The sequence below is a fragment of the Camellia sinensis genome, chromosome 2 (genome assembly GCF_055761805.1).
Source record: "Camellia sinensis isolate YWXY chromosome 2, ASM5576180v1, whole genome shotgun sequence".
NCBI classification, from domain to species: Eukaryota; Viridiplantae; Streptophyta; class Magnoliopsida; order Ericales; family Theaceae; genus Camellia; species Camellia sinensis.
Window position 1 is genome coordinate 178767660 of NC_138962.1, and position 27446 is coordinate 178795105.

Sequence of the window (27446 nt, forward strand, 5' to 3'; positions counted from 1 at the left end):
ATTTTATGCTTTGATTATCAAGTTTGTGTTTGCTTTTGGAAATGGACAGAAACTTGGAGTTTTCGTGTTCATGTTCTCCATATAGTTATTAGTTAGCAGTAATTTTTTTACGACTTGCACTCATGGTGGTGTGCCAGGATGGGATTATTGTTCATGAACAACCTTTGTTTTATGAGGAGCCTGATGTGCATGAAAATATGCCTCTTTCTGTAGGCGATATGTCTTATGAGGTAACACTAATAAATTGAAATAATCATTTACATGACTCTTTTTTTGTCCTTGCCATTATTGAAGTTTGGCTCATAAATGATTGACTTTGGATTAGGAGTTGTTGGCCCTGGAGGATCAAATTGGAAATTTGAGCACTGGATTGAGTGAGGAAGCTATTTTGGCAGCTGTGAGGCGGCATTGTTATCTGTCAATGAAATTAGGACCTCCAGTGGAAGAGGAACCGTGTTGTATTTGTCAGGTAAGGGACACTTAAATTCTGTCTTGCAACTTATCTATTTGGGATCAGCTAAAAAAGTCACATATTATTCCAATTTTTTTTTGTCTTTAGTGAATTTTTTTTAGATTCGTGTAAAAAAAATTTATTTTTATGTCTGACTAGTCTAGAGGGATCTAAAAAGAAGAAAAAAAATTTGAAAAAATTAATCACCTTGTCTGGTTTTGATTGATTTTCTAAGAATTGAGTTTTTTATTTTTTTGTTTATAGTGAATTTTTTTAATATTTTAAGCAAATTTTTTACTTTCTAGATGCACCTAACCTAGATACACCTAAAAACTAAAATACTTGTGAAAAAGTATTTTAAAAATCAATAAATACACAATAATACGTAAATGTATTGAATTTTTATAGGTTTGTATTTTTGGTATTTAGTGAAATTTTTGAAGATTTTTTTTCCCCACAAATATTATACTTTTTAAGTGTATTTATTACCAAACTCCATTCAACTCACCATCTCTCCCCACACCCAGTTCTGGCAGTTGGGAGGAAGGGAGTTGCCAATTCATGGGGTCTATTTTTTCTCAAGTTAAAGCTCCCTATTAAACCAGATGCTTCCATTTATTGAATCAAATTGCAGGAGGATTATGTTGATGGAAAGGAGCTTGGTAAGCTGAATTGTGGGCATGAGTTTCACTTCAATTGCATCAAACAATGGCTCGTGCGAAGAATAACTGTCCCATTTGAAAAAAGACTGCAGTGGTTGTTTGAGAGATCATCGGTTTCAGGGAACTCTTATCCCAAATCAGAGATCATTTGCCAATCAGTTGTCCCTGTAAACTTCTCTCCGGTCCCTTCGCCATCTGAACTTATACCATCGGCTTGCCATTTCCTTTTGTTTGTTTCTTCTTTTTTTTTAACTTTTCTTACCTGAGAGTTTTCATTTCAGTCATGTGCAAGTTCAAATTTGAGCTAATATGTGTTCTTTTATATAAATTCTTAGTTAATTCTTTATCTCTCTAGTTAAATTTTCAATCTCTGCTCCTAGTTAAATTCTCAATTAATTGGGCTGTGTTATTAAAAAAAAAAAAAATGGTGTTTTTTTGGAAAACAAAAGTCACTAAATGATGCCATCATGACATCATATGCGAGGCAAGTATGAAAATGAAGAAAGGTGGCGTTTGGAAAAATGCCACTAAATGATATCATTACGTAGTGGTTATTGAAGATTTTGTGACATTTTTAAAAACGCCGCCTAATGTTTTTAGCGATGTTTTTGAAACGTTGCTAAGATATTGCGGCGGCCATATCTGCAATGAAAACTTTAAATATCAAAAAAACCTATTGCGGCGTTTCGTAGGGCTATAGCGGCATTGTTAAAAATGCTGTTAAAAGTTAATTTTCCAGCAGTGATTTGTTTACTTCGGACCTATCACACTCATAATTGGAAACATGAGGATTTAAGGTCGAAATAAGAATAGGCTTGGAGCACTAGCTCCGCATTAGGTTGTGCACCTACTTATTTTGCCAATTGTGTTTTCATCAATTCGAACAAGATCCACTTACTTTTTCTTGGATATTGACTTGATTGCCCACACTCTCTCTCCATGCTTGAGAAGTCCAGGAAAGAGCATTAACAAGGCCAAAAGAGAGAACCTCAAGATAGAAGTCCAAGTTAGAATTAGGATGTAACTTGTTCTTAGACCTTGTGTAAATAGTCCTGTAGTGTGCTTTAACCACATTTGATTTTCTTCCAAGCGTAAGACGGTCATGGTATCTGGACCTCCAAGATAAAACAAGATTATTGGTGCCCATAAACCCCTCAATAGATTCATTGGACTGATATCATCGTCGTTAGGCCATATTTACAGGTCCAGAAATGAATAAATAAATAATCATTCAAAACAATAATTGTCCTTACCAAATAATTTCATTACTCATATCATTTTCACTATAATGATCAATTATCTAACCTAATATCATATCCTATTATCACTCAGATACCCTTTTATATATTAAGTATATATTTTTTACACATGTATAAGTCACAGGTGGAAAATTTCCACCATTTGGTAGCTACTAAAAGAAAATAAACTTAAAAAGCAACCGTTGAATTATATATTACAAGTTTACAAATTTGTTACATGGATCAAGTAATTCAAACTCTCACACGAAACCTTAAAATTATTACATGGATCAAGCAACCATCAATTCATTATATGAAACAGTACAAAAAAGAAATACAATCCAAGTGAAGCCTTGCCATTACAACTAAAGCAAACTAACACCATAACAAAACCACAAAAATTAAAAGCAAGAAAAAACTCAAAGGCAAACGCTAGAAGCTTTAGGGGGACGCAACAAAAGCTACATCAAACAACAACATCTGCAAAACACAAGAAACTAGAATTTTTAAATGGTTTGACTCAAACTTGCATGAACTCATCTCCCAGAAATTTGACACTCCTTCAAGGCTTGAAAAGTATCAGCAGCAACATCCTTCAACAACATCCGCTAATTCTGACTCTCTGTCTTCTTTGTCATTCAATTGTTGAGATGCATTTTTCTCCAACATTTTTGTTGCACCCCAGTGCTTAAGTAGAAGCCAAACATGAGTGAGAAACTGTCCACCACGCCTAAGCTCTTGAACATGTTGTTCCACCGAGCAGCAGCTCGCAGCATAGCACAACATCTCTACCCACATATTACTCATGATCTCCCATTTGTTGTTCCCCTTCTCGTCCAAACTACGGGCAAGTTTTTCTCCATTAAACTGTGCTTCTTCAAAAAATTTATCCACATTTTCACTGTTGTTACAGAACGGTAAAGTAGGACAAAAAAGCAGAAGATGCATCATGTAATATGACAATATTTTGGTTGTCTCCACTATATTTGGGACTGACTTTGAACTTTTTGGCTCTGAATCATAGCAAATGTCTGTAGCAACGTGCCAAACGACAATACTTTTGCCAAATTCTAGCACGATACTCCAATTAGCATCCAATCCATATTTTTCAAGGGTCCACTCACCTCTTTTAATGGTATAAGCCTGTGGAGTTTCACCTTCCAAATCATTCTGTGATATCTTACCAAGCTGGCAGATGATAAGTTCTTTGATACTAAGATCGACTCTATGCGGTGGTAGGTGGGACTTTGTCGGTTTATCTTTGTTGTAACAGTTTAACCTAGATTGTCCCATAACCTCAGACCATCTTTTATTTTTAGAAATCACAAATTCGTGAAGATGAAAAACCGGAGTGACCAACTTACTCGGGTAATGCTTGCATGCCCAAACAATTGCCCAATCTGAACCAAGTTGCACAAGAGCTCCACCTATTTCTAGACAAAGGGCTCCAACTAGCAAAATTATGGTAATCGGAAGATCACCTTTCAAATGCCCATCTGGCTTTTTAACTACGAAAAAGCCCACTGACACAGTGACAATGCAAGCGATGCAAATGAGTCTGAGAATGCTTCCACATACTGTAAAAATTGTGCCTACCTTACTGAAGAGCATGTCGTACATCAACCCCAACTCAATCTCAATCAACTTGAAAGTTTTGTGAGCAGCACCATCTTTATTCAACAATTCACGAATTTTTTTTGTCAATTCGGACCTATCACGCTGAGAATTGGAAATAAGAGGATTTAAGGTCTGGAAATAAGAATAAGCTTGGAGCACTAGCTCCGCTTCCGAGTTAGGTTGTGCACTACTGATTTTGCGAATTCATCAATTCGAACAAAACCCACATACTTTTTCTCGGATATTGACTTGATTACCCACACTCTCTCTCCATACCTGATAAGTCCAGGAAAGAGCATCAGCAAGGCCAAAAGAGAGAACCTCATGGTAGAATTCCAAGTTAGAATTAGGACGTAACTTGTTCTTAGACCTTGTGTCAATAGTCCTATAGCGTGCCTCGACCACATTTGATTTTCTTCCAAGCGTAAGACGGTCATGGTATCTGGACCTCCAAGATAAAACAAGATTATTGGGGCCCATAAACCCCTCAATAGACTAATTGGACTGATATCATCGTCGTCACCTTTGACCTTGGATAGCTTTCCGAGTGCAATTTGTGCCAGTAAATCAGAGAACAAGTAGAAAAACCAGACATTCATGTTGATCATCAGCTGTGTCGTACCCTTTCTACGATGACGCCCAAACACATGAAGGTATAACTGAGTAAAAAGGATGTATAGAACTAGAATCCTCAAGTCCCATTTTTCCCATCATTTTCTCATGCCTTCAAGGCCATTCACTGGGCCAAACATACAGGTCCTGATGCATGGCATGGTTCTATCTTCTATGCTACAAAGATGGATGAGAAAAATAGATAATGAGAGGGGAGATTTGCGCGTTAGTACAGCCGAGCTACGATAACGCCGATCATGGCGAACCGCACGCCGCCGAGGAGACTCCTCTCTTGCTCGGCCCAGCGGCCTGACTTACATGGCCGGAGAGGTCGACCGGCCAGACACGAACCAATGCCTGGCCGAGCTATAAAGCGGCCGAGCGCGCAGCAGTGTCTGATGACCAAGCTAAGAGCAGCTCGGACTGGACTTGAGGTGCGATTAGGGTCGGCATGCGCCTAACCGATTGGCCGAGATGGATGGGCTTCATGTGATCAAGAATGAAGAACGGTGGAAGTCCAGCGTGTTTCATGGTCGTTCAGTCAGTTGGGACCGATCATAAATAGCCCGGCCATGAGCATAACACTTTGGCCCTTTTGCCAAGGGGCAGGTCGGCGTTCATTAGCTCGGTTATGTGTTCAAGGAGGCAATTCTCCACAGGGAACTAGCTGGTCGTGGTACTCCGGTTAAGTGTGCCACCTGGGCCAATGGCGTGAGGGGGAGGACATCTACTCCACGCACGCACCAATACCGTTTGGCAGTTCCGCATGTACTAGTTGGAGGACAAAATCTTTACACGCGTAAGGTGGTGAGAGGCAAGCACTGCCACCTGTCCAGGGAAGGACAACGGAGGTGGTGCGCGCACGATCTCGGGGCTGCATAGCCAGCCTAGAAATAGTGGAGGAAGGTGAACGTTAGAGGTATGCAACTTCTTCCCCAAAGAGAATACTCTCTCGCTAACAGTCTTCTTTTTCCCCAAGTGGACTGACTTGATCGTCGGAGGGTCTATCCGGCACACCACCGCCGGGCAGCTCACCGTTTCTGTGTTGCTAGGTAGACGCCGTTAAGAGAAGCTTAGAGTACAAGGAGTACAGAAAGCAGAGGATATTTCGCCCCCGTACAATTGGCGCCGTCTGTGGGAATTCTTTGATACTCAACCCTTGTTTTTTGAGCTTCTTCAATCATTTCCATGGCCAACAACGGCGAAGCCCCACTGTCCGTCGTCGATGGCGTCACACCTGAGTACGTCCGCTTGAGAGAAGGTCCTCCGAATATTCCAGCCATGGCGGGCCTAGAGACTCCTTCGCGAGGTGTGCGAGACAAATGCGGGAGGAGTACTGATCGCTCGTAGAGTCCGAAGAGCCGCCGACGCCGAGGGGAGTCCCATGCGCAGCGCCTGGAGCACAAACTCAAGGACCAAGACGCCCTCATTCGCAAGATGGCGGCGGAGATGGAGCTGCTGAAACGCCAGATTAAAGGGAAGGGTGTTGCTGGAGAGGGCAACCTCAGTGAGCGCACCCCGTCCCCTCGTAGTAACAGTCGCCGCCAGGGGAGGACTCACTCTCTCTCCATCACCAGGAACTATGGGGTTGGAGATTCCGACCAAAGAGAGGGCAGGTCCCTCTCTCGCGACAGCACCTACCGCCCCTCACGCCCGACGCCGACGTCAGGATCCTCTTTCTCCATACGTTCCAGGGACTTGAGGGATGTATTGGAGGAGAGGGCGCACCGTCAGGAGGCTCGGAGAGTGCCAGCATTGCAGAGGTTGAGCGCTCCAGTTCGTTGTAGTGAGGAAGTGGCGATGCCAGCCCCCAAAGTGATGCCCCCTGCGCTGGTGGACAAAGAGCTGGCGCAACTTACAGCCACGCCGCTGTTTCTAGAGATTGAGAGTACGCCACTCCCCGCCGGATTCCACCAGCCAAAGTTCACTTTGTACGACGGCAAGACGGATCCGTACATGCATGTGAGCCATTACCGGCAAGTAATGGTTGGACACCGGCGCAACGACGCCTTGATGTGCCTCATATTCCCAGCAAGCTTGGGAGAGCTGGGTTTGAAATGGTTCGAAAGGCTCCCGGAGGGGAGTATTGAGGGGTGGCAGCAACTAGCGGAAGCCTTCGTCACCAGATTCAAAACCAACACACGAACGCCGAAGGAGGTTGACCATCTCCTGGGCGTCAAGATGGAGTCTGGATGTTCGTTGAAGGCATACAATGCGAAATACTGGGAAACTTACAATGAGATACTCGACTGCCCCACCAATCTGGCGATCACTCAATACAAACGGGGCCTCCCAGTCGGACATAGGCTGCGAGATTCACTCACGATGCATCAACCCACCACCATGGAGTCATTGATGCAGCGGATCAATGAGCACATTCGTGTGGAGGATGATGCCGCCTCCGCGACCGAGAAGGCTAATCCGGTCGCGGCGGACAGAAGAGTGGCGGGGAAAGTTCACTCGGTTGGGCAGGAGGATAACCGCCCAAACAACCGGTCAAAAGATCAGCGCCATGGTTCAAACCGTGATGACAGAAACAAGGGTCACCGAAACGACCGGGCTGACCCTCCCCGCGATGCAGCGGAGGATGCCAAAAGAAAATTAAAGGCACGGACTAGAATCACCACAGTATTTAAAATCCCCATCTACCGCATTTTGAGTGAGATTCGAGGTGAACCCTTCATCCGTTGGCCGGCCAAGTTGGGGAGTGAGTAGAGGGGCTTCAATTCAAAATATCGCTGCACCTTTCATGAAGAGCGGGGGCACCGAACAGAGGATTGCTTGCCGCTCAAACAACACTTAGAGGAGTTGGTGGCGGCGGGGCATCTTGACCAATACATAGATGGGGGCATCAAGGCCATGCCAGCGGACCAAGCCGAGCCAAACGGCCTGGCCGCCCTAGAAGCGCCCCCGCAAGGTGTAATCAACGTCATCCACGGCATCATTGAACCGGCCAGGGTTTGCGAGCTGAGAGGGATGATCAAGAAGGCCGAGCGCATGAGGGAAGTGCTCTCTGTTCAGCATGCTGTGAAGAAGGGAAAGACCGAAGAGAGGGACATCCTTTCATTCTCAACCAAGGACTTGGAAAGAGTTCAGATGCCGCACAATGATGCTTTAGTAGTCACTCTTCGCGTCAAAGACTTTGACATCAAGAGAATCTTGATCGACCAGGGGAGTTCGGTAGAAATTATGTATTATGACGCGTTTAAACAAATGAAGTTGGAAGACAAGGACTTGGCCCCCGCAACGTCCCCTTTGGTCGGCTTCAACTCACAGCCAGAATGGCCAATCGGAAAGATTATTTTGCCGGTCAAAGCGGGATCGGTCGTAAAGCAAGTAGAGTTCTGGGTGCTCAAAGTTCCATCCACTTACAATTTGATCTTAGGCAGGGGTTGGCTGCACGCCATGCAAGCAGTTGCTTCGACCTTCCACCAAGTCATGCGCTTTCCGGCACCAAGCGGACAAATAGAGGAAGTTTGGGGGGACCAGGTGATGGCGAAACAATGCTTCGTTGCGGTAAATGGTAGCCGAGCGGCCAAAGGGTTCGTTCAAATGATTGAGGGGCCTGAGGGTAAAGAGGTCCTTGAAGACGTAGGAAGAAAGGCCGAGGAAAAATCGATCGAAGATTTGGTGGAAGTGCGCATTGACGAGAACGATCCAACTAAATTCTTCCTCTTGGGATCATCCTTGTCTAGCGCCGAGCGGATGGATTATGTCAACTTCTTGGTTTCCAATTTGGAGGCCTTTTCCTGGACGCCTTACGACATGCCTGGCATCGACCCGAGCTTCATTTGTCATCAGTTGAATGTCTTCCCCAATGCACGGCTAGTCATTCAAAGGACGCGCCGCTCAGCCTTGCACCATGCTGAAGTGGTGGCAGAAGAAGTGAAGAATTTGTTGGAAGCTGGGGCCATAGAGGACGTGCAATACCCTCGGTGGATATCCAACACGGTGGTTGTTCCGAAGAAGAACGGCAAGTGGTGAGTCTGCGTTGACTACAAGACCGTCAACCGAGCTTGCCCCAAGGATAGCTTTCCCCTCCCACGAATTGACCAGCTGGTGGACTTAACCGCTGGCCATCAGAGGTTTAGCTTCCTGGACGCATATCGCGGCTACCACCAGATAGCCATGTATAAACCGGACAGAGAGATCACGTCGTTCACAACCCTCAGAGGCTTATATTGCTACAAAGTCATGCCGTTCGGACTAAAGAACGCCGGGGCGACTTTTCAACGGGTGGTGACAAAGATGTTCGCCCCAATGCTGGGCCGCACCATGGAGGCCTACATCGACGATATGGTAGTGAAAAGTAAGGAGAAAGCTCAGCACCTCTCCGACCTAGCAGAGATGTTTGCTATACTTAAACGCCACAAGCTTTGTTTGAATACTTCCAAATGCGCCTTCGGAGTCGGCACCGGAAAGTTTTTGGGTTTTCTGGTCACAAATCGAGGGATTGAAGCTGACCCATCACAGATTAAGACTATACAAGACCTGAAGCGTCCAAACTCCACGAAGGACGTGCAACATCTTGCAGGGATGACAGCCGCGTTGAACAGATTTATCAGCTGGTCTTCTGATCGTTGCAGGCCCTTCTTTAAAACTTTGAAGTCCAAGTTCTTCTGGGATGACGAGTGCGACCGCGCACTAGCAGACCTGAAAGCATATCTCTCATCAGCCCCTATTTTGGTCACACCTCAGCCGGGCGAAGAGTTGTACCTCTACTTGGCTGTCTCTCAACACGCAGTCAGCGCGGTATTGGTTCGTGCTGAAGGCATCCAGCACCTACCGATCTTCTATGTAAGCAAGACTCTGCTCCCAGCCGAAACGAGATATCTTCCCTTGGAAAAATTGGCGCTGGCCCTAATGATGGCGTCAAGAAAGCTGGCACACTATTTTCATGCCCATACAATAGTTGTGTTAACCGAGTTCCCGCTCAAAGTGCTTTTTGAAAAGGCAGACTTCACTGGGAGGATTTTGAAATGGGCCGTGGAATTAGGGCAATATGACATCAAGTTCCGACCGCGCACCGTGATCAAAGCACAAGCACTTGCTGACTTTGTGGCGGAATTTGCCCCTGGGATGCATCCAGTCTGCCCAATTGATTTGGTTGGTGCGGATTTAGCACAACCCATGGTTCTGGCAACAAAATCAAGTGTTGGTGCGCAAGAGGAGGAAGGGCAAAAAGCGACCGAACCAGCGAAGGCGAATAACTCGATGAAGGAGGAAGTCAACCATGATGAGGAAAGAGACCAGAATGAGCCAACCCGAGACGTGGATTTGAGGAGTTCCCAAAACCCTTCTAATTGCTGGAGGCTATTTGTCGGCGAGATGTGGAAACTCTTCGTCGATGGGGCATCCAACAGGCATGGGGCCGGGCTGGGTATCATGCTGACTTCACCGGACGGAATGATCATTGAACAAGCAATTACACTCGGTTTCTCGGCGTCCAACAACGAGGCGGAATACGAAGCCCTCCTTGCCGGGCTAAGAAGCGCACTAAGAATGAAAGCGTCGGCCCTAATGGTGTTCAGCGATTCTAAGCTGGTGGTCAATCAAGTCTCAGGGGAGTACGAGGACAGGGATGAAAGAATGGCCAAGTATCAGGCGCTGGTGCGTGCAGAGATCAAGAAGTTCGATGCCATAAGGGTAGAGCAGATCAACCGCGAAGGAAACAACACGGCTGATGAGTTGGTCGGGCTCGCTTCTACTCAGACATTTTTTCCCAACCCCTTGATGATAGAATTTTTACCGCGGCCAAGTATAGAAGAACCGGAAGTGGCCGAGGTACTTTGCACCGACTTGGGCCCTTCTTGGATGGATCCTATCATCGCCTTCTTGAAAGATGGAGTTTTACCATAAGAAAAGAAGGCGGCACACAAGATCCGGGTAAAGTCAGAGCAGTTTTGGCTCTCCCCGTCCGGGGCCTTGTACAAGAAATCTTTCACCGGGCCGTATTTGAAATGTGTCCACCCCACCAAGGTGGAGGCTTTTCTCTATGAGATACACGAGGGCATCTGTGGCAGCCATATTGGGGGCAGATCCTTGGCTTATCGAGCAATTTCTCAGGGTTATTAGTGGCCGCGCATGCAGGCAGATGCGCAAAAATATGTTCGCAGGTGCGAGAAGTGTCAGAAGTTTGCCCACCAGATCCACCAGCCGGCTAGAGATTTGCTTCCTCTCACAAGTCCTTGGCCATTCGCGCTTTGGGGGTTGGATATTGTTGGGCCACTCCCAGCTGCACCGGGCAATCGCAAGTTCTTCATCGTTGCCACCGACTATTTCACCAAGTGGGTTGAGGCCGAGCCACTAGCGACCATAAGGGAAAAGGACGTGAAGAAGTTTGTATGGCAAAACGTCATCACCCGTTTCGGTATACCCAAGGCCCTCATCTCGGATAATGGCACTCAATTTGATGGTAAACTCTTTCGCGGATTTTGCGAAGAGTTGAAGAGCGAGTTCTACAATTCGACGCCGGCCTATCCTCAGTCGAATGGTCAAGCAGAGGCCTCAAACAAGACCATCCTGGACGGGCTAAAGAAGCGGCTTGAGAAGGCTAAGGGCAAGTGGGCTGAAGAACTCCCTAATGTGCTCTGGGCATACCGCACTACGCCAAGGCGGTCAACCGGGGAAACACCATTTGCTTTGGCCTATGGCATGGAGCCCGTCATCCCGTTGGAAATTAGCATGCCAACCATCCGCTCTGAAAGTTTCCAGCCAGATCTAAAAAATGAAGCGGTGGCATTGGAGTTGGACCTTGCTGAAGAAAGGAGGGAGCGAGCATTGATCCACATAGCGGCCTATCAACAAGAACTCTCCAAAAAGTACAACAAGGCCGTGCACCCCAGGCTGTTCAAGATTGGGGACTGGGTATTAAGAAAGGTGCTTGGCAACACAGTGGTCCCTGGTGAAGGAAAGCTCGGTGCAAATTGGGAAGGACCATACAAGGTGATTGGTCTTGCTGGTAAAGGGGCATGCCATCTGGAAGATTTAGATGGCAAGGCTGTCCCTAGACCATGGAATACGGCCAACCTTAAGGTCTTTTACTTTTAAGATGTAATTTGCTTGTGTTGTTTAGCTTTTCTAGACCTTTAGCCTTTTGGCACTTAATGTAAAAGATAGCAATGCTTTTGTAATGAAAAATAGCCCTCTTGTTGTTTGGTATTACATCTTTGTACAATGAATTCGCAAGGACGCAAGCCAATTATGGATGCCAGGGGTAAGGAGACCGACCTGAATGGGACCGGATTGATTTCCACTCGCCGGAATGGAAGCAGACCGCACAAACAGTTGGTGCATTGTCCAACGATATAATTAGCGTATGGACCAATTCGCATTAGGGCCAAGCTAGTTTTGCTTGCCCGGTTGAAATGTTGGCGTCATGACCAACTTAACTGAAACATTGGTGTTTTTCCCAATGTAAGGGCCGAACTGATGTTGCTCGGCCCGGTTGGCATATTGGTGTCTTGTCCAATATGGAAAACGAGCGGAGTTTGCTCGGCAGGATTCGCAATGTTGGAGTTTTGTCCAACCGATAAAAAGCCGAGCTGACTTTAATCGGCGGAAAAGAAATGTTAGCGATCCACCCAACTGAAAGGGCGAGCTGGTTTTTGCTCAGTCACATTAAAGTACTGGAATTTTATAAAGTTTGAAAACCTGTCAAGGCCGAGCTGATTTTGCTCGGCCGCGTTCATAAGCCCTTAATTTCGAGCCGAGCATATTTTGCTCGGCATTTTAAAAGGTGCATTTGAAATTCCAAAGGAGCCAACCTGCTAGTTGAAGTTTGAACGCGTTTATGGAAATTTTGCACGTCGAAGCCAAAAAGTAATAGAAGTTAAACGGGCAAAAAGTTCAAATTTCATTGATTAATGAAATTGCGTTACAATTGTGGGGCCCTAGCCCGGTTACATTAAACAAAGAAAGACAAGAGACGAAAATAAAGCAGGAAATAGGAAGCATTTCAGTCCAACTCCAGATCAACCGTCTGCTCGGCGACCTCCAGAATCTGCTCGGCCACCTCCGGGCTATGCTCGGGCAAGCCTTCTTCCAACCCATCATCCGCGTCCTCCACCGCGACAACCTCCCGATCGGCTACTTGATCTTCAGCATCCTGAGATGCTTCAGGAGAAGTTTGCTCGGTTTGTTGCGCGGCGGCGGCTTCTTCCGCGGCTTCCTTTCTGGCCTCTTCTATGAGCCTCTTCTGTGCGGCGCTCGCATAGGCCTATATATAGTGCGGTATGAAGGTTGCAGGCAGATGTAGGAACATGTCAGCATCCTGACCAAGGCCAACTTTCTCCACGGCGGCTTTCCAACCGCACTAGAAAAAGATGTCCTTGGTCGCCTGCACCTGCCGTTCATACGTTCGTTCGCCTTGAGCATAGCCTTTGTCTTCGACGTCGCTGACCGCTTTATCCTTCTCCTCTTTATGGGCATCGCGCAGCTTCCTCAGCTCGGCGAGATACAGGGCTTTGGTTGACTTCACGGCCCGCTGTTTGTCCGCTTCAGCTCGGTCGACCTTTTGGCTCAGGTTATCTCGTTCGGCCTCAACCGCTTCCTGCGCGGCCTTAAGCTTCGCTATCTCGGCCTTTTGGGCCTTGTTCTCAGCTATTGCATCCCGCAGGCTCTGCCGCACTTTGATCATTCGGTCGTGGGCCAAATAGTTCTTTTGCGCGGCCTGAAAACAAGCGAGAGATCGTGAGTATTCGAGAAACTGAGCAAAAACCTAGCAAACAGTTTGACGCAAAGAATGGAGAACTTACCAGCACTATGGATTTCGTCGCCGAGCGAAGGACCTTGAGGTCGGAAAGCTCGTCGTGTTTTTTCATATCAGCGGGCAAGATCAACCCCTTGGTCAAATTGAAACCAAGCGAGTAGTCTTTGTTCGCATAGACGGAGTCTTCAGCAGAAACTGCTCAGCCCTGGTATTTGAACTCGGGTGCCCAGACCGGGGGGGTGGCTGGGCCCTTGGATTTGCCGGTCTGTGGTTGCTCGGTTTGGTCCCCGAGCTCGGTGGAAACGTGATCGGTAGAGTCTTCATCCACCAGACGCGGCCCGGTTTGCTCTTTCCTCGGCCGCTTCTTGGACAAACCAGCCGGTTGCTCGCTGGCAAGCGCCAGTACTGCCCCTTCTTGTTGCCCGGTGGGTGTGGAGGATGTCCCCCCGGTTGCCTCTGGTTTTTGGGACTCGTCTTCTTCTCCGATGATCATGGACTTGATGGCCCTGATTTTCGCCATTTCTTGCTCGGCGGTGAGTGGAACAAGCCTGATCGGTGGTAGGTTTGGATCCGGTTCTGGGGTTGGCGCACGCAGAAAATCGGTAACCCGGCTCTTGCGCGGTGCAGTGTAGTGGTAGGTCTATTCGAAGCCGAGCAATTTTGAAGCCTCCCTCTCCTCGACAGGATGGCACAGCAGGGCTCTGATGGCCTCTTGGTTGGCCTGGTAGTAGTCTGCTGCTAGGTGCTTATCTGCAAAAAGAAGACAAGTGTTAGATCGGCATGGAAAGTAATTGATGCATAAAGAAAATAGCGCGGTCAGCCGAGCGACTCACCGGCACTGCCAAAATCCTTTCTAATATACCATCCCGGTATGGGTGCCTCGGTGTCGTCATAGCGACCGGACACCCACAAGAAGTCGTCGTCGTTGGTCTCCTTGTCCGGGTTGCCCTCTATTAGATTTGCTCGGCCCTTCTTGACTTTGAGGTATCAGCAAAGCCCACTCTTATTTCTACTTAGACTATACTGATGGAAAATTTCGGCCAGACCGAGATTGAGATCGAGCCTCCGGTTCAGCTCGGCGACCCCGTTTATTATTTTGTAAGTGTTATTTGAAACTTGGGTCAGACAAAGCCTTGTCTGCCTCAAAAATTCGCAGATCAAGGGTTGAACCGGGAAGCGGAGCCCTCCCTCTACTATTGATACGACGGTAAAGGGGCACCGGTCTAGATTCCCCCAAGGGGTGTCTCATTTTTTGGCGAGCTCTAAGACGACGTCATCTGGGATGTTGTACTCCCTACGAAACTCGGCCATCGCACCGGGCGAGCTCACCATGAATCGATACTTGCCCATCTATCTCGATTTTATTTGGTGAACTAACTTGTACCTCGGACAAAAATGTTTGGTGTAATTGCTCGGTCTTCGAGCTCCACCAGTGACGGTTCTTGACTGAACTGATCGGTCCTAGTTTGTTTTGCATTGTTAAAAAATGAGGCCAAGGGTTAGCGCGGCATAAATTCCACGGCTCCTATTGGAAATAGCTCAGTGAAGGATTTTTGGTGTTTTACCGGCCTGACCCCTATCTCGGCTAGACTACTTGGTCGATTTCCTAGCTCGGTTCATTCCTATTTGCAGATCTAATGGAGTATTCAGCTCGGTTAGGCTTTGAAGTGAAGACCTCAAGTTACAGCTTGGTGCGTTCTTATTTACCTATCTAATTAGAGTATTCAGCTCGGTTGCGACCTCGGTAAGAAGCCACAAACTAGTTTTTGCTCGGCTATAGCTCTACCTATGGATCTAAATGAGCGTTTAGCTCGGTTCTACCCAGATTTAAACTGTTCATCCCAGAAGTGGGGCGAACTCGTTTGAACCAAGGGGGAACAGGGGGCTCAGAGGCCCCTTCCATTCTCAAAGTTCCCATTTGCCCTAGGGTGTGCAGGTTCTAAGCAAAGAAAGGGGGCACTGGTGGTCACAAACAAAAAAACACGAAGCACAGTGGCACGGAAATGAAGAACATGTATAAAAAATTTTGAGAAATAGAAACAAAAAATGCAAGGGAGGGTAATGTAACTTACCATGGGGACAGATGCGAGGGTGAACGCAACCTCGAGAGCTCAATTGCGACCTTCGAAAGGATCTGAAATGGAGGATGTAGCGCAGAGACAGTAATGGCAGTGATCTTGGGGGTTCGAAGGTTTGAGAGGTTTAGGGTTTGTGTGGAAGAGAAGGTGAAAAGTGAAGGGTTTTAGGCCCTTCGTTGGAATACAAAAGAGGGGGGAAGGGACCCCAAACGGCTGCGCCGTTTGAATTCTACGCATGTAGAACAGCTGGCTGCACGACCCAATGGCGTGAAGCCACGTGGCACTGGAAACGCGGCTGTCAGTACGGCTGTACGACCTTTGATGAGACTGCGGAGGAAATGGCCGACCAAACGGGACAGCTCGGCGATAGATATGCCCCCAATCATGCTCGGCTTGGTGATGGCGCAACTCATCCGTTAGCTCGGTCACGATGGTAACCCCAATCACGACTAGGTCGGATGGGGTTAAGGGGCAATTGAGAGGGGAGATTTGCGCGTTAGTACGGCCGAGCTACGATAACGCCGATCATGACGAACCGCACGCCGCCGAGGAGACTCCTCTCTTGCTCGGCCCAGCGGCCTGACTTGCACGGCCGGAGAGGTCGACCGGCCAGACACGAACCAATGCCTGGCCGAGCTATAACGCGGCCGAGCGTGCAGCAGTGTCTGATGACCAAGCTAAGAGCAGCCTGGACTGGACTTGAGGTGCGATTAACGTCGGCATGCGCCTAACCGATCGGCCGAGATGGATGGGCTTCATGTGATCAAGAATGAAGAACGGTGGAAGTCCGGCGTGCTTCATGGCCGTTCAATCAGTTGGGACTGATCATAAATAGCCCGGCCATGAGCATAACACTTTGGCCCCTTTGCCAAGGGGCAGGTCGGCGTTCATTAGCTCGGTTATGTGTTCAAGGAGGCAATTCTCCACAGGGAACCAGCTGGTCGTGGTTCTCCGGTTAAGTGTGCCACCTGGGCCAATGGCGTGAGGGGGAGGACATCTGCTCCACGCACGCACAAATACCGTTTGGCAGTTCCGCATGTACTAGTTGGAGGACAAAATCTTTACACGGGTAAGGTGGTGAGAGGCAAGCACTGCCACCTGTCCAGGGAAGGACAACGGAGGTGGTGCGCGCACGATCTTGGGGCTGCATGGCCAGCCTAGAAATAGTGGAGGAAGGTGAACGTTAGAGGTATGCAACTTCTTCTCCAAAGAGAATACTCTCTCGCTAACAGTCTTCTTCTTCCCCAAGTGGACTGACTTGATCGTCGGAGGGTCTATCCGGCACACCACCGCCGGGTAGCTCACCGTTTCTGTGTTGCCAGGTAGACGCCGTCAAGAGAAGCTTAGAGTACAAGGAGTACGGAAAGCGGAGCATATTTCGCCCCCGTATAGATAAATAAAAAAATGCAATATGACCAATATCTTGTGGTGTCAGTGTTGCACTTAATATCTAATCATATTCAAGACATCTTTAAATCAATTGTCAGCTTTTCCATAATATTTCATAAAAGGCCAAGTATAAAAGGTCCACTATAACATAACATATAAGAGTTTTTAAAAAAATTATATCTCGTAAAATGAAAATTTTATTTAAAAAAAAAAAAATGAGACTAGTTCTTGTTATCATGAGAATAGTCGCTAAAATATCATCTTAAAATTTTTTAAAAATGACTTTATTGACAAAATTTTGAAAATGTCGATAATAAATTCACTCTTGGGGACAATTAGTTTGGTTACATAAAAGGTTTATTTTTTTAGATAAAAATTTGATTCCAAAATGATAGTAATTCATCATTAAATATCCAATTTTATTGCTACAAGTACAACGGCATTTTTGGTTACTAAACTATTTTGTACCTAAAAAATGATTTGGTCCCTAAATTTTTGTCTTTAAAATCTTAATTTGTTATAATGACATGTATTATATGCAAGTTATGTCATAAAGTGATGTTGGTTATAGCACAAAGAGGTGTTGGTTATGGCTTGAATCGGTGGTGGGATCTATCAAATCAAAGTATGGTTAGCTTTTGCATACAAACCAAAGTGATTTTTTTTTTTTTTTTGTTATGGCCCAAAAAGATCTTGGGATTATGCATAAAAATGATATAAAAGTCTATTTTTTAGATCTAGAGATATGTAAAGAGACGATTGACTAATAATTAGATAATATATGAAAGAGAGAGGAAGAGAGTTGCATTAGATATTTTAATAGACTGTCACTTTGGTTGGTTGGTTTGGGGAGGTCAACTGAAGACATCTTTCTGACAAAGTGTTGGTGCTTTTGATGCTAATGCCAGTTCTCTTTGTTTATTCTGTGAGGCTCATGAAGAAACTGTGTTACATGTAATGCTTCATTGTCAGTTTGTGTGGAAAATCTGGGCTAATTTTCTATCATGGTGGGGGGAGTGCATTGGGTTGTTCCAAGTTCCATTGAGGAGCTGCTGGAAAGGATTCAAGTTCAAAAGGGTGGAAGACAAGCTTTGGCATACATTTCCATGTGCCATAATGTGGTCATTGTGGAAGGCAAGGAATGAATGCAAGTTCCAAGGCTCTACTGTTTCTAGGGAGGATTTGCAGGGGCTAATTAAAGTGAGGCTGGCTCTTTGGGCAAAATATAAAGTTACGATTTTCAACTTCGCTGTCAATGATTTGGTTTTCAGACTTACGTCCATTAACGGTGGTTAGTGCCTTGTATCTGGTTGGGCCTTATTCATTTGTATCACCCCTGTTTTGAGTATGTTGGGGATGTGTGATTTGGTTGTTTTGGTTGGTTACTCTTTAACCATTTCTGTTGGATGGCCTGTTTTGGCAACTTGCTATTTAATAACTTTTTTAATTTTTTGGTTAAAATATCTGATAAAAAAATTTAGTATATTTAGAATGACTTTTTTTATTGTTTACGAAAAGATGTGCAAAAAGTAGAGAAAAAATAGAATCTTGGTCTTTTTTTTGTATAGTTTGATAGCTTTTTGGCTTTTTTAATGACTTTTTGATTTTTAGGCTAAAAAGTGATGTTCCCAAACGAGGCCGCCGTGTAACCTAGTTGGGATTAAAGTTCTTTGCTATGATGCTTATAGTACGATTCCTTTTCTTCTGTCTCTTCCTTTATTGATGCTCGATATAAGGTTTATCCTTGATTCTGGGGTGTTTTGGGAAGAGACCAAAAAAGCTAAAAGCCAGCTTTTTACCAATTTTGGGTCGCATCACCTCTCATATAAAACATTAAAAAAACGCTCAAAAAGCCAGCTTTTTACCATCTTCCCAAAACACCACTCTATATCAATAAAAACTTATCTTTACTGATAAAAAAAGAAAAAAAAAATAGAGTCAAAATTTTGAGTTAGATTAATAAAAGGATAAATTACAAATACATTGCTTGAGGTTTGCTTAAAATGAGAATAGCCCCCAATAGTTTGGAAAATTACAAATACCTCCTTATTAGAATTTTTTATTTAACAGAATTAACTGAAAAAATAAAATTTCTAGCTGTTTTTCTATACAATCATAAAATTATTTGAATTATTAATTGAAATAAAATTTTAACATCATTAAAAATTATTAATTAACTTGATTTATTAATAAAGGGACCTTTTTGTTATGAAATTAAAAATCTTAGGGGACAGAATGTAATTTTCAGAACTATAGGGAGTAATTCGTAATTTAAGTAAACCTCAAGGGGTGTGTTTATAATTTACCCCACAACCCTGCATAAAAATGTTAAAACTCGTTGGATTTCAAACACTAAACCATAACACTGTAATTTAGGAAAGTACTTGAACCAAGATCTAACTTAAATCAAAATAAAATTTTGGGGCCTACAGTTTGGGTACTTGGTTACACCCGGTTTTGTGCTAGTTGATCTTACTCCATTTTTACTTTTATAAACACATATTTGGACCAATTGTTATGAGATAAATAATTATAAGAAGCAAATGTATCATGAAATATGACAATATTTTAGTTGTTTCCACTTCATCTGTGACCAACTTAGGATTTTCTAATTCTAAATGATAGCAAACGTCTGTAGCAATGTGCCATATGACAATGCTTTCATCAAATTCTAGCTCAATAATCCACTCAAATGCATCCAAATGTCCATAATTTGTAAGGGTCCACTCACCTATTTTTCTATTTGAAGCCTCAGAAGTTTCAACTTCGGGAACATTCCTCTTCAGCTTTTTGCGAAGCTGATTGATGATTAGTTCTTTCAAACTAGGTTGAATTGGACTCAACGGCAGGCTGAACTTCGTCAACATGATTTCCCTGTCCCACACAGTTTCTACAATATTATAGAACATTTTACAATTATTTTTGGTGCAATAGTATAGTAAACTAAATTGTCCCATAAGCTCAGACCACCGTTTGCTTTTAAAGAACACAAATTCGTGTAGATCAAAAACTGGCATGACTAGCTTACTCGGGTAATACTTAAATGCCCAAACAATTGCCCAATCTGAACAAAGTTGCACAAGAACTCCAGCTATCTCTAAAACAAGGGCTCCAACAAGCAAACATATGGTAATCAGAATATCACCTTCTAAAAGCTCACGAGGCTTTTTAAAGAAGCAAAATACCACCAGAACAAAAGCTATGCAAGAGAAACTAATCAATCTAAGAATGCTTCCATAGAATGTAAAAACCGTGCCTACCTTGCTGAAGAGGATGTCATACATCAATCCCAACTCAATCTCAATCAATTTGAAAGTATTGTGAGTAGTACCCCTTTCAAGCACTCATTCGCGGAATTCATGAATCAATTTGTGTCTAGGTTTGTTCCTACACCTTGTGTAAGTAGTCCTACAAGTTGTTTCAACCACATGCTGGTTTCTTTCAAGCGTAGGATAGTTAGGGTATCTGGACCTCCAAGAAAGAAAAAGATTATTGATGCCCATAAACCTCTCAACAGATTTATTGAGTTAATATCAGAGGCGTCAGCGTTGAGCTTGGAGTCCTTTCCAAGAGCAATTGTTGCCAGCAAATCAGCGAGCAAGTATAATAACCAAACACCCACAGTATTCCTCAGCCCTGTTGTACTCTTTCTACGGCGTTGTCCGAAAATATGAAGGTATAATTGAGTAAAGAGGATACATATAGCTAGAACCCTCAAGTCCCAAACACCCCAGATTTTCCTCAAGGTTTCAAGAGTATTCCTTTTGACTATCTTACAGATCCTGATGCACGGCATGATTCTCTCTTCTGTGATGCACATGTAGATGAAAAATAACAGGGAAAAAATTAAGCACACTTACAATCTTACTAACATGGGAACCAAATGCAAGAGAGAGCCCCCACAATTACACTATGTCTGGTAACCGAGGAGAGAAGAGAGAAGAGAAAAGAGATGATTATGTAAGTTAAGAGAGTAAATAAAATATTATGATTTCTCTCATATTTGTTTGAATGAATAGGAGAAAAAAAGAAGAGAAAAGATATTGATTGGTCTCCTATCTTATTTAGTTAAGCTATATAAAAGAATTGAAATGAAATGATATTATGTTCTGTTATTAAATTAACCTTTTATAGATGTTAGTTTTTTTATTTCTTCTATATCTAAAAGAATAGTTTTGGTATTATAACAGAATAATATTTTGTTATTTCTTTTCTCTTCTAATCTCTCTATTTTCGAAGAGATTCAAAATGGGGGTTAGGAGAGAAGATGCTCTCCAATTTTTTCCATTTTACTCAATACTTATCTAAACAAGTGATATAAACTAAGAAAAATACATTTATTTTATTTTCTTCCCAAATCACCCGATCCAAATTGCCTGTACATCTTTTGCGTTCGATGCATATTTAAGTGTTAATAGCAACACTAAACAAAAATGGAACAGTAAGCAATCATGACTCCGTGTCTCGTAAAAATGTGAAAACTCTTCATTGGATTTCATACATTTAAAAAAAAAGGCTTACAATGGTATTGCATCTGAGGTTGGCATTAGTGAAAAATGTCTACTCTGGACTTAGCTCATTTAAAAATTGGTAAATTATACCACTATGTCCTCATAATTTAAGTGAAGTGTTATTTTAATCTCTGTAGCTGTAATTTGAAAATTTTAAACTTGAAATTTTCAATTTCGTTACAATGTTGTCCCAATCATATGTCGTTAACATTTTAATGGCAAAAGGCTATATGCAAAATTAGTGGGATCAAAGTGAAATTCAAAAGAAATTAAATTCACTTTGGTTCTTTTAGTTTTGCATACGATTTTTTTTCCATTCAAAATTTAAAAGTGACAGAGGGATGACATTGCAACAAAATTAAAAATATACAATTTCAAATTGTTCAATTGAATACTACAAGGACCAAAGTGATAATTCACTCAAATTAGAAGGATCAACAGTGTAACTTACCTTTTAAAATTTGAATAATTGACATTTTTAGATGTGAAAGTGAAGCAACTCGATCTAAAATATTTAATTTCTTTATGAAAATTTAAATTAGATATGTTTAAATAATTTTAATTCAAAGTAAAATATTCACAAAATAAGGCAATTCATACAACCAAACTAATCCTTAAACTTTTCAAAAGGAAGCTAGAAGTCATTGTACAATTTAAAATTCTATTTGATATAAGGAAACTATCACTTTTAACTTGATGGCCAAACCAAGTATATTAGTCTAATAGCTGTGTAACACCATTTTATGGTGTAAGGTTATAGGTTTAACTCTTATAAAAAATAGTTTAAATCGTTTCTGGTATATATTTCTCCCTTATTATGAAAGTTGTACATACTTATTTATTGCTTCCCAAGTTTGAGCTATTATTGGACTTTAATCGTCCAATTTGAATTTTCTAGTTGGGATTGTCTAACTCGCTATGATATTCTTTGCACCCTCCATCTTTATTGATTGCATCCTATTTTCTTTTTAGATTATCAGTAAAGTTTCGTTTGCTAATATATATATAGCATTTGTCTTCTTAAAAATGAATGCAAATAAACCAAATTAATTTCATATTAAATAGACATTGTATTGAGCTAATTTGTTCAAATATGGATATTACTTCCTAAAAGAACACTAAAACATGTGATGCAATGGAATAAAAGCATATAAGTAATTACTTAAGGAAAAGAAGAACAAAATATAAATTTCAAAATGTAATAGTTTTTATGAAATCTAAAGGCATTTACTGGAAAACTAAAATGACCATGTTTGGCCCAATCTTTTTATTTATAAAAAGCTGTGATTTCAAATGGTGGTATATTTCGACAAAAATAAAATATATATATAGTATTTTTATAAATATTTATTATTCAATCAAAACGCTCATAGGAACATGGAATTATATTTTTGTGTATGTATTATTTAACATTATAACTTCGAAATTGGGAATGTATGATGGGTTCGTAAACAAATAATTAAAAAGAAGAAGATTATTGTTAAGATAAAAAAAAAATTATGATAGAGCTACTTTTCTAGTAGTTCGCATGAAAAAAACATATAGTAATATCTATGTTATTAAGCAAGGATATAAATAAGCATAGAAAAGAGTCTCTCTATCTCGTTGCATAAATAAGCATATAGTAATTTTGAAATCATATCTTATCCTTTAAAATTTTTCGTTGCAAAACAAATAACTAATTTTATTAATCAATCATTAAATCGATTAATAGATTTTAATGATATCAGTAATATATTTCAATTAATAGTTTTGATAATTTTTCTTATTGTATAAAAGCACAATTATGAATTTTATTCTTTCTGTTAACTTTATTAAATGAAAAATTCTGAAAACGAAGTCGTACAATTTCTACAATCACAAAGAGCCATCCATATTTAAATTTTTTTTTTTTTTAATCTTGAAGAAAAAATCTTTATTGCAAAATCAAAAAAAAAAAAAAATCGAATTAATTCAGTACAGTGATATAACAAAATCTAAAAAAGTGATAAATAACTTCCATTAAAATGTTTATCACACTTCATTATTATTCTATTATATGAAATCACTTTTTCTAGTTTTTTCTCTCTCTTCTTGGTTCCCCATTATATACCTGTAGATTACTCATCTCCAATTGTTGCTCAAAAAATCTTTTGACCTATCGCCGCTTTGAAGATTCAATACAATTAATTTCACTTCCTTTAAATCATTTATTTGTACTAATGGTATTTTCTTTAAATAGAGACGTAACCTTACAGTTGTAGAAAATTTTATTTTATAGAACTAGATTGCTAAGATCTAGTAAAAACGAAAAAGAAAAAACAGAGCATTGAAAAAACATGAGGTTAGGTGCCAAGGCTTTTCAACAGCCCTGCAATCCTTTATGGAAAATGTTATGCATCCCGAATGGATTATCAAATTTTTTAGCAAGTCTTTTATATAGTTGTGGAACTCACACAAATCACATATCCACACCCATGTAAGAGATTTAATACAAAATTTAATAATTTATTTGAGATTCTTAACATAACTTAACTGATCCTTTATATTTGTTCCAAGCATTACACAGTTTATTGCATGTCTACCAGATCCGTGGTTATTTATTGCTTCCTCTTCTGCACCACTGTGTCGTTAGCCGTGGTTATGTTGTGTTTGCTTGGAAGTTTTGGAGAGGAATTTGGAAAGAAAAAGAGAAAAATGGTGTGAAATTAGATAAAATTTATGTATATTTTATTCACATTTCACTTGTCTTTTTCATTTCTTTTTCCAAATTCTTCAACCAAACACAACATAAGCTAATTTCTCTTCTCAAGAATCAATCCTATGGTGCAAGCCTAAAGTTTTAGTTCTATGCAAGATGACGTGGCATCATCTAAATAATGGGACAGAAGATTGGTACAGCAAATTGAGACAGGTGATCTCAAGCCGGATGGCATCAAAAATGGATTTCTAGGCCCCACCTGCGGACAAATGAAGGCAACGAGGATGAGTTAATTTTATAATTTTTAAAATGGAAATATTAATAAAAATTATAAATAATATAATATATTGTATAAGAGCTAAAGATTTAATATGAAAAATAAATGAGTAAAAAATGAATATTAAGTGTAATATTTTAATATTTTAATTTTATTATATTGAAAAAAATATAAATTATATATATGTTATATGCATATAAATATATTTAATAAATGTAATCGAAACAAGAATGTGGTGGTGGTGGAGCAAATCCCCTTCCTACCCAACTTGAAAACCCGTGCCGGGAAAAAATTTTCATCCCTAGATGGCAGCATAAATCTGTAAGAGGGAAACAAGAAAAAATTGAGGATTTTGAAACACATATATGGGTCGTGTTTGTATTCTGTCAACTCTACAAAGTCCCACACTCATGGATGGATTAAAGGGGCTGAGGCTGGCAGGGGCAATTTTTACCCCAAAATTTTGAACTCTACTTAAATATAGTAATATTAGCTATGAATTTTTTAAAATTATGTAGTTTCATCCCCTAGATATTTTTGAGAAATTTAATACTCATCCCTCTTAACAGTTTAAGTTTCAATAATTACTCTCTAGTCATAAAGTGTATTTTTTTCCCATTCTCATTGTGTGTACACACACACACACATATATTCTTCTGTTTCTTTATTTTGGTTCTTTCTCAATTTCCTTTTTTTTCTTTTGGTTCGATTTTTCCTTTTCTTGTATTTTTGGTTCTCTATCAACTCGATCTCTATTGTTGAATTCTTTTTCCTCTTCTCTATATACATTTCAAAACTTATTCTCCTGCTTCATTTCTTTCTCTTTTTCTTGTTTCTCTATTCCGGATCTCTCTTTTTTCTTATTATTCTTCTTCTTCACTCTCCTTCAACAATTGCATTTGAAATTTTAATTCGAAAATATGAAATTGACATCTTTAAACTGATAACAGATGACAAAACTTGTGTGTATTAATTAATCAAAAGAATTACAAAATATATAAGCAATAGAATGAAACGAAACCCTAATAATCCCTAATAATCTAAAGTACTAAACTATCCTTAATGAATAATATAAACTACATAATTCACACCCCCCTCAAACTGAGGATGCGAGCACAGAAAGCATCGAAAGTTTGCCAAGAAGAAAACGAAAACGAGCAACAGTATGAGTCTTCGTAAAAAAATCGGCCAACTGAAGAGATGAGGGAACAAAAAGGAGAGTAATAGTGCCAGCCTAAAGATGCTGTCTGACAAAGTGACAATCTATTTCAACATGCTTTGTCCGCTCATAAAAGACTGAATTATGGGCAATCTAGACAGCACTCTTATTATTACAATACAACTGAGTCGGATCAGAAAGAGAGACACCCATATCAGAAAGAAGCCAGCGAAGTCAAACGATCTCGGAAGTAGCATAAGCCATGGCACGATACTCAGCCTCAGCGGTGGAACGAGCAACAACAGATTGTTTCTTACTCTTCCAGGATATGAGGGAATCGCCAAGGAAAACACAAAGACCAGAAGTGGATTTGCGATCAGAGATGTCACCTGCCCAATCAGCGTCAGCATAGGCACGGAGAGTCAAGTCCGAAGAGGCAGATAACAGCAAACATTGCAACAAAGTGCCACGAAGGTAGCGCAAAGTACGAAGTAAGGCAGCCCAGTGTGTGGAACGAGGAGCATAAACAAACTGACTGAGAATGTGCACAGCATAGGAGATATCCGGACGAGTAACGGTGAGATAAACAAGGCACCCAACCAACTCGCGATACAAAGTGGGATCCTCAAGAGGAACGCCATCAGAAGCAGAAAATTTAGCATGCAACTCAAGAGGAGTGTCAACAATTTTCTCATCAGTGAGATTAGCACGAGAAAGAATATCACGGGCATATTTAGTCTGAGAGAGAAGATAACCAGTAGGAGAAGTAGCAACCTCAATACCAAGAAAATATCGAAGAAACCCCAAATCCTTCATCTCGAACTCCTGAAACAACTGATGCTTAACCTCCTCAATAGTACTATAATCAGAGCCAGTGATGATCATATCATCCACATATAAGAGAAGGAGAACAAGCCCAACAGAAGTGCGTCGAACAAAGAGAGTGCAATCATGATAACTAGATGTCAAAAATGCTTTTCTGAATGGGCATCTTGCTGAAGAACTGTATATGCGCCCTCCACCGGGTCTCTCTCACCCTCCTGGTGTTGTTTGTTGTCTTCGCCGTGCTCAAAAGGCGGCAGATGAACGAGATCCTGAAAATGTCGGCTTAGCGAATGGTGAACTAGATGAACGACCCTTGGGCTGCAAAAGTTTAGGACATGCATGTTTCCAATGGCCTTTCTGATGACAAAAGCTGCACTCATCCATGGAAACCCGAGGCTTGGGCTTACCAGTAACTTGAAATAAATGAGAAGATGGGGTGGGCAAAAGCGGAGGAGTGGCAAAAACTGACTGGGAAGCAGGAGTACCATGAGCCACCTTAAACCGAGTTTCTTCCGCAATAAGCTCACGGACAGCACCATCCACAGAAGGTAAGGGAGACCGATGAAGAATAGCTCCCCAAAGTGGCTCAAATTGATCACGAAGGGCCATGAGAAATTGAACAAGATGTTGTTTCTCCCGATACTTGATATAACTGTCAAGTAACTGCAAATTGGACGGTTCCATCAAAGCAAGCTGATCCCAATAAGTAGTCATCTCATTGTAGAACTCCTGAATGGACTTATCTTTCTGACTAGCACTGCGAATAGACATCTCAAGTTCATACTGCTTTGCAAAGTTAGACTCAAGGTACATAGTCTTCAAATAGTCCCAAACTTGTTTAGAAGTAGAATACTTGGAAAAATTCATACCAATGGTAGTTTGAACTGAATTATGAAACCAATTAAGAACTTGTGCATTTTCCTTATCCCATTTAGCAACATCGGCCTCAGTTTCTTGAGATTCCACAGGTCTAATAGTCATACCAATAACATAATTCCACATACCTTTACCCATTATAAAATTTTTCATCACATGAGACCAATAAGAATAATTGGTACCATCTAATTTAGTAGTAATAGCTTGCAATTTATCATCAGCCATATTGTATACCCAAACTACAGTGCATTCAAAACAGAGTGAAAGACAGCAGAGAAAAGAGAGAGAGAGAGATGAATGACCTGTCAAGAGTAGCAATGCACTCTTCTCATAACCACGACAACCTATAAACCAGAGAGCA

General features: G+C 41.8%; 3 protein-coding genes across 12 annotated transcripts in view; 2 read left to right on the forward strand and 1 right to left on the reverse strand.

Annotated features, from left to right (window-relative positions):
* Nucleotides 1–27446, forward strand: part of LOC114256870 (uridine nucleosidase 1) — a 240550-nt gene that overhangs the window by 26297 nt on the left and 186807 nt on the right. For 9 of the 10 annotated variants that reach the window (XM_082907407.1, XM_082907405.1, XM_082907406.1 and 6 more), the window contains 3 exons: nt 138–230; nt 326–469; nt 1086–1459. The exons of the other annotated variant lie outside the window; for it this stretch is intronic. Coding sequence is in view for 5 of the 9 variants with exons in the window: in XM_082907401.1 (XP_082763527.1) it covers nt 198–230; nt 326–469; nt 1086–1379 (471 nt within the window). In the remaining 4 variants the exon portion in view is untranslated. Of the gene's footprint in view, nt 1–137; nt 231–325; nt 470–1085; nt 1460–27446 lie in introns of those variants that run through there. 10 annotated transcript variants of the gene reach the window in all.
* Nucleotides 2931–4448, reverse strand: LOC145819264 (uncharacterized). Its single transcript, XM_082913235.1, has 2 exons — nt 4245–4448; nt 2931–4070 (listed from the first exon to the last, which is right to left on the reverse strand). The coding sequence occupies exons 1-2, from the start codon at nt 4446–4448 to the stop codon at nt 2931–2933; spliced, it is 1344 nt and encodes a 447-aa protein (XP_082769361.1).
* On the forward strand, nt 11235–11630 carry LOC145819266 (uncharacterized). Its single transcript, XM_082913236.1, has one exon. The coding sequence runs from the start codon at nt 11235–11237 to the stop codon at nt 11628–11630; it is 396 nt and encodes a 131-aa protein (XP_082769362.1).

Bases quoted from the DNA above. Each gene is read 5' to 3' on its own strand.
- LOC145819264 (XM_082913235.1), bottom strand. From the start codon at position 4,448: ATGGGCCCCAATAATCTTGTTTTATCTTGGAGGTCCAGATACCATGAC. The intron at 4,071-4,244 runs GTATGGAGAGAG...TCCAATTCTCAG, and splicing joins CTCTTTCCTGGACTTATCAG to CGTGATAGGTCCGAATTGAC.
- LOC145819266 (XM_082913236.1), top strand. From the start codon at position 11,235: ATGGAGCCCGTCATCCCGTTGGAAATTAGCATGCCAACCATCCGCTCT.